The sequence below is a fragment of the Calidris pugnax genome, unplaced genomic scaffold (genome assembly GCF_001431845.1).
Source record: "Calidris pugnax isolate Ruff unplaced genomic scaffold, ASM143184v1 scaffold398, whole genome shotgun sequence".
NCBI lineage: Eukaryota > Metazoa > Chordata > Aves > Charadriiformes > Scolopacidae > Calidris > Calidris pugnax.
This window is the reverse complement of record NW_015091280.1, coordinates 1,294,291-1,301,204: the sequence shown is the minus strand read 5'-3', so window position 1 is coordinate 1,301,204 and position 6,914 is coordinate 1,294,291. Positions and strand designations below refer to the sequence as shown.

At 46.6% G+C, this 6,914-nt stretch overlaps 1 protein-coding gene across 2 annotated transcripts in view; it reads right to left on the bottom strand.

Annotated features, from left to right (window-relative positions):
- Nucleotides 1-6,909, bottom strand: part of AP1S3 (adaptor-related protein complex 1 sigma 3 subunit) — a 24,228-nt gene extending 17,319 nt beyond the window's left edge. The window contains exon 1 of one of the 2 annotated variants that reach the window (XM_014960625.1): nt 4,996-6,909. In XM_014960625.1, coding sequence (XP_014816111.1) covers nt 4,996-5,004 — 9 coding nt within the window. In that variant the 5' untranslated portion in view covers nt 5,005-6,909. Of the gene's footprint in view, nt 1-40; nt 116-4,995 lie in introns of those variants that run through there. The other variant, XM_014960626.1, reaches the window with a different exon arrangement.
- Between the last annotated feature and the right edge of the window lie 5 nt (nt 6,910-6,914).

The window sequence follows — 6,914 nt, the reverse complement described above, 5'->3', positions numbered from 1 at the left end:
GCAGGGGGCGGCTGGTCCCGCCCGGCCCCGGCCCACTTACCATGGCGTGGCGGCGGCGGCAGGCTGGGAGCCGGCCCGGCCCGGCTGGGTGCCGGCCGCCTCCCTTCCGCCCCGCTCCCGCCCTCCCCGCCCCGCGGCAGGTGAGGCCCCGGCCGCACCGCGCCTTCCCACAATGCCCCGAACGGGAACTCCCCGGCGCCTCCGCCCCGGCCGGGCCCAGAGGGGAGCGGGTGTCCGGGCCGGGGAGCGGCCGGCGGGCCGTGGGGTTCCCCCTCAGTTGGGCTTTGCCCGGCGATGAGAGACCCCGGACCGGGCGCTCCCGGAGGCGGGGAGCGGGGCAGGTTTCCGACATAGCGGTGGTACGATCCCCTTCGAGCGCTCGGTTGTGGGGAGGCCGGGGCTGCAGAGACCCTGCCTGCACAGGGGTGACCCCGGCTGTCACCACCAGCCTCTCGAAGGACACCTTTTTCAACACAGTTTATAAAGACAGAGTTCGTGTCCCTCTTTGGCCGTAGCTGCTAAGCGTTCATGCCCTGAGCTCCCGGCACGGCAGCTCTGCGGCCCCTCTCCACCACAATGAAACCGGGATAGTTGGAATACCTCGAATGGCTGGGCTTTGCCAACCTGTGCTTTTTGGCGGAGCTGGGCGAGAGAGCAAGACACGAGCCGCCCTGCGAATCCCTGTAACCCCTGGCAGGGATTTGCTGATAAGCAGCTGGTGCCAAAAGAATGTGCAGCATCCACAGACTCAGCACTTGAATCAAACGCTCTAAATCCAGGCCTGAGGCTTCTCAAGCCCTTACCAGGAGTCTCATCCAGATGCAAACTACCACACCAGCATAAAACGTGAAAACTTTGGATGTTTAAAGTCCTAGGCTTGTAGTCCAAAGGAGAGAGGCTCCCCAGTTCCCAGCACATGTCTGTCCCCGAGACTGGTGTGTCTGGATTCGGGATATGGGTCCCACCTGCTCCAGCAGAGCCATTCCCTGCTCCTGTGCAGTGCTAGATGCATCTGAGCCATCAGTGAGAAAGGGAAACCTGAAGGAGCACAGGGACTCCAGGGGACACTGGTGTCAATGGCTGATGCTGGTGGAACCCCTCTTCAGCCACCAGCTGCTGCAAAGGGGGAGAAGTCCCTGGGTCAAAAGCAATTGTGTGTGGGTGGCTGCGAGGGCAGCCGGACTGAAATCCAGTTGGAAATGCTTGTTTGCAAGAGCAGAGAGCATATGCAGGGGTGTGCTCCTTACGCTTATTTAACAGTGTGGAAGTAATTTCCACATTTCCCTAAGCATGCTTACTCCTCTCTGCCTCCGTAAGCTTCAAACGGTCTATACAGACATGGTGTTGACAGAGCCCTCTGCTGCTGCTTGCTCAGTTCTGGCTTCTGCATGTTCCAGCCCCGTCCCACCAAGCAGGACGTGTGCTGTGCTGTGATGCTGCCAGCCACCCAGTGCTCTGGTTTTGCTTCTGGAGTGCACAACACAAGAAATACGAGTCCCAGCTGCCTACAGACCTCACTGATGCTTTATCTGCTCGCTTGCCTCTGGCCTCTGTTGCTTCCCGAGTACACATCCACAGCCCATAAAGCAGCACGAGCTACAGACCACATGAAGATGCTTGCCCTTTCCTGCCCAGCCCTAGGCAGATCAAGCTGGCCACCCTGGGACACCATCCGTAAGCTTCACTGAGCCTGCCAAATAGGTGCCCACTGCTATCAGCACCTGATAAAGTAGACCAAAGCCTTTTACTAGGCTGGGAGAGTAAACAGGCTACCCCAAGTGTCGCAGTACCCATGCTGCCTTCCCCAGGAGGTAACATCTGCCTTCCCCACAACCACAGTCATGCTCCTGTCCCCTGTAGCTCTACCAGCAGGTAGAGCAGGTGGCCTCTGCAGAACAACAGGGAGCTGGCTCTGCACTGAAACCCCAAATGTTCCTCGCTGTTGGTGAACAGGGAGTGACCCTAGATACCACGGCAGCATTGGGAAAGCCATGTCTCTGGGTACCCTAGGAACTGGATTTGCCAAACATGCAGGAATGTGGACACCACAGAGCAGCTGAACTAGAGAGGCAGGGTATCAACACTTTCATCGCCAACATTAATTTTAAAAAGTTTCATGAAAACAACTCTCTTCAGCAGTCTACATCTTGCCTAGCTATGTAATATATTTTGATGATGGACAATAATATTTTTTCTGCTTAACAATCTTTCCCCAATAGTCTTATTTTTTCTGTGCAAAGACCTTAATTAGGCCCGTGAACTCAAGAGAACTAGCCTGCTGCTTTTGTGTTTTTGCAAGTAGACTAGAAAAAAAAAAGCAGCAACAGCAAACACATCATGTATACAGTGCACACTAATAGCGGTGGCCAACATCAACTCATTAAGGCCAATCTTGCAGGTTAGCAGAGAGAATTTTGCTGCCCTACAGAAAGAAGGCTGTAGATACAGGATTATTAGATGCTTTCCAGCACAGAAAGCCAGGCTGTACTTAATGACTGGCTAACAAGAAGTGGTGAGGAGTTGGAATTCCTCCCCTCCCCTGCTTCTATACCACTGGCACAATGTACCTGCATAATGTTCTGATAAAGAAGATAGCCCAAACTTCCCAGGTAGGAACTGCTGATGGTTATCAATGTCGGGCAGCAATGGGAGTGGGGGAGGCTGCTGTGGCACACAGTTGTGCCAGGAGAACCGGTGATCTCATGCCAGAAAAATGCCATAGCATGGGCTCCTTCCCTTAGGCCCAGTTAATTAATCTGAACACAAAAGCTTACAAAGTAATGCAAATTTATTTCTGTAACTCCAAATGGGCTGCAAAAGGCTGAGACCCTTCTTTTTTTGGCTTCCGTCTCTGCCTGGAGGAAAAGGCTCACATTCCTTCCTTGAGGGCCCTCTGAAAAGCAACATGAACCAAGCAGCTTCTTACTGCTGCTGGATATTGCATCCTCTTTGCTTACGTTCCTCTCTTCCAGCAATCTATCACATTCAGAAGTAGAAAATGTTCACACCAAGAGTTATGGTGGCTTCAGTGAGCCTTGTGTGCCTACAACTGCTGGTAAAAGCTTCTCTAGCTCCTAGCTGTAAGTTTTGGTGAGTTTGGACATTATTTATTTGAAAAGAAGTCATGGCTAAAATGTCAGATGCCATGGACTGACGGAGTCCTAAACCTGCAACAAACTTTGTATCAGGCCCTCCTAATCTCTGCAAACTTTACAGACTGCAGAAGCTTATCCCAGACCATATAAGTAAAACTATACATTCACTAATGACTTACAATTGATTGGGAAGTTACATTCACGTATATTTCCAGGGAAACAAACAAATCCTGACAGCTACAATTAAATGACACAAACCACTGTCTGAAGGACAGCAAAGAGAGTACAAAATATGACATTTTTACTTCCTTCCAAAAAATTGCAAAAAAACCCCCACAAACCTCCTTCTGAAAAAAACCCTCACTTTTTTATTGCAGAAAGAAGCCTTTTTACTGATGCAGCGTATTGCAACAAATGAGGCAGAGCACTGGTCGTTTACACTGATTCTAGCCTTGGTTGTGATTTTTCAGCACCTAAACAGAGGTGCTGCGAGGCTCACAGAGCCACGGACTACATCAGGTAAGTAGCCCTGTGCAAACCAAGGAATTCAGGCTGATGCACCCTCCACTTGGTGATTTTACAGGAGACCTGCTATGCAGGTTTTTTTCCACTTGATACTAGGGCCGTAGGGGAAAGAGAAAACCTTAAAAGCCCAATCTAAATTCAGCTGCAGGAGGTAGCTTTTAATTGCACTTTGGATCAATAGAGAAGCAATCTAACACTCGTCTTGGTTACTAGGCAAGGGTTTGTACTTTTCCAGACAATTTTCCCCTGCTTCTCATATGTTCCCTTTTCCTACTTTGCTCACACAATCTGGATTCTCCACAATTTAAGTGCAGAAGAAAGCATTCATATCACTAGAGAACATATGGAATCATATACGTGCCACAGATAGTACTTTACCAGCAGGAATAGCACATTCAGTAAGTAGTTCCAACATTTAAGCAGTTTAACGTACTACAAATGTGTTAAAAATAGCAGTCTCAAATCCTCATATAGCATGTACCAAAGCGATACGTGTACACAAGTACTTAAAGGGTGTCAAATAGCATTTTATTTCATATCCCAGCTGTATAAAACTAAAAGCAGGCCAAAAGGTAGACAGGCGTTAATAAAGCTCCATCCAGAATTCTCCTTCTATCAAGAGAAATGTGTTATTGTAGCCCTCTTGTGTTCAGTTGCATTAACAGCTTAAATCCATACTGTCCTTCCTTACAACCCCTTAAATGAAGGCTCTGCATGCTTTCAGCACACCGCCATTCAGTTCTTGGCCCTCTCCACCTTCCCTCAGTTTCCTTTGTGTTTTTCCTCTTTCCCTCCTGGTTGTAAAATCTAAGCATAATCAGACCGTGCTCTGAAGCAGCAGAGTGCTCAGCTGGTGTATTCACACCATAAAACAGGAGAACTGCTGTTTTGGAGTAGGATGACTACAACATCCCTCATTGCCTGTAAGCACGCTTATATTCCCAGCATTTCTCCTCCATAAAAGGACTGTAATGAACACAATTTGCAGCCTTACTTCCCTCTTTTAGATAATGCCTAGGAGATATAGTTTTAAATTGAGTGTCCCGAAAGACAGCATTTAGACACATGCAACATTTTTCTACCCTTACAGAAATGACTCTGACATTGTCCAAAACCTGTAGGTATTATTGACGTCCTGTTGATCCCAGACCTTCCCTACCAGTCACCAAGATTAAAACCTCTGGTGTCCACCACTTAGCTGAGACACCACAGTCAGGGTTATAAGAGGTAGTAGCTTTTACAGTACTCTTTTCAAACCTGCAAAGGCTGCGGCAAACAGAAGAGTGAGTTATGGCTGCATTGCTATGGGTGCTAAATGGGATGGAGTCTTCTAACTCAGGATGAAGTAACAGGTTATTTCCTAAAAGAGACTCACCTTCCACATCTGCTGCCTTGGTCATCTTCTTTTCAGCCACTGCAAGACCCGCTCACTCTTAGAGATGAGGAGGCTCAGGCAAGCAGGTCAGCTGTGCTTCAGGAGCTGCCATCACCTGTCTCACGGAGCTGAACTCCAACATGGACACGCTGTTGCAGAGGAAACCTGGAGAAGGAGCCATAAACTAAGAGAGAAAGAAGGAGAAACAAATGAGAACAGAGAGAAGACAAAGGACAGTACTAGAACAGAAAAACAGCTTTGGCTTAGCAGTAACAACATCAAGGAATATTAGCAAGCAGTGCCCACTCATGAGCAGCAGCACAGGGGTGCACTTCAGCTCATTAAAACTTAAGAGTTTTGACAGATACATGCATATGTAGTGTGTAAGGCATATAGATTTTGAGAGCAGCTGAAACCATAAGGAAAACAGGCTTCAGAAATAAAAATTAGTATAGACAGTGAGAGTCATGGTACCTTCTTTGTTTGAAAGACAGCTACAGTAGCAAAGCTAGGAGCAAGTTAAACCCTATTCCGTGTCTTTCCCTATAAACGAGGTAGAGGGGAGAAAAGCATGCCCCTCCATAACATTTGTTACTGCAAGCCAGTTTGCTGAAGAACAGGGTAAACGTAAAGCATTTCAGAGGAAAAATGTATAAAAGCACGGATGGGAAATCCTACAGCCAACCGGTACTTCTACATAAATTTATCTTGGTTTTGAGCTGGATAAATGCTAACAGATACCTAAGCCTCTGGGTGTCTCACAGAAAGCATGATTCATAGCACACCAGGGCCTGTGCAAACAAAATTGACAAGACTGACTTAGTAACTCAGTTATAATAGCGAGACGTAAGGCAACCCATGATACCTTTGTGACAAAAAGCAGTTTAGGAATAAATGCACCCAATATTCTGCAGACAAGCCAGTTAATCCCACACGAATTAGCGTAACGCATCAAGAGTAAGTCAAAGAATACAGTTCAACTCCTGTGTGAGCACAGGTTATACAGTTAAACTGGTAAGAGACCCTGGGTACACAAGTGAGTTGGCAGGCAATTGGGTACGGCTACTCTGAGCTGCCTGTGTGCTGGGGGGAAAAACGGCTCATGCTGTACAAGCAGAAAGCAAAGTTTCTGATGACCCCATTTATTTCAGTTTTTATTTGATAAAATATTTTCTATTTAATTTTTCTATTTCATTTCTATACAAGAAATTGTATAGATTTTATCACTGATTTTATTTTGATGCTTGCTTCCATTGCTGAAGTGATAAAACCAATTAAGCATTACTGTCTTTGAATCTGTTCAACTATTAGCTTTTACATATTAATAAAGCCCAGTAGACCACACACAGCTACCTAGAGACAGTTCCCTCGCTTTCTCCAAAGGGACAAAAACCTTTGTGGGATAATTTGGTAGCAGACACTTAAGACACCATTGAGAAGACTTGCTTTATACTCGTGAGAGAAGCAGAGAGAGCCTTAAATGGCCACATTGCAACTCACTGAAAGATGATGACAAAAAAAGTTTTTTTTAAATGTTAATCTGGCAGAAATTCATAATTTTCTGTAAAGATTGACCATGGTATTTCACTCTTAGCCAGGTCATTCAGAACTGAGGACTTCGTTTACAAAAAGCCTTAGATAGCTTTCCTTCTGAAGTATGTAGTAGCAAATCTGATCAACAGAAAAACCTGTCAGTTTCCTGCAGCTAGAACATTCTAGATCTCTCCAACGAGCAAAGTCAACACCACACCACAAAACTCATTGCTAAGACTTGCCACACAGCTTATGTGAAACTTAAATGAAGGTTGCAACATAAGGAATGTAAGAAGTGATCAACTACGGATTCTCATTCAGAAAACCAATACATGTATTATAGTGCTTTCACCACAAGGACACCACTTGCATTCTCAAACCTTTCC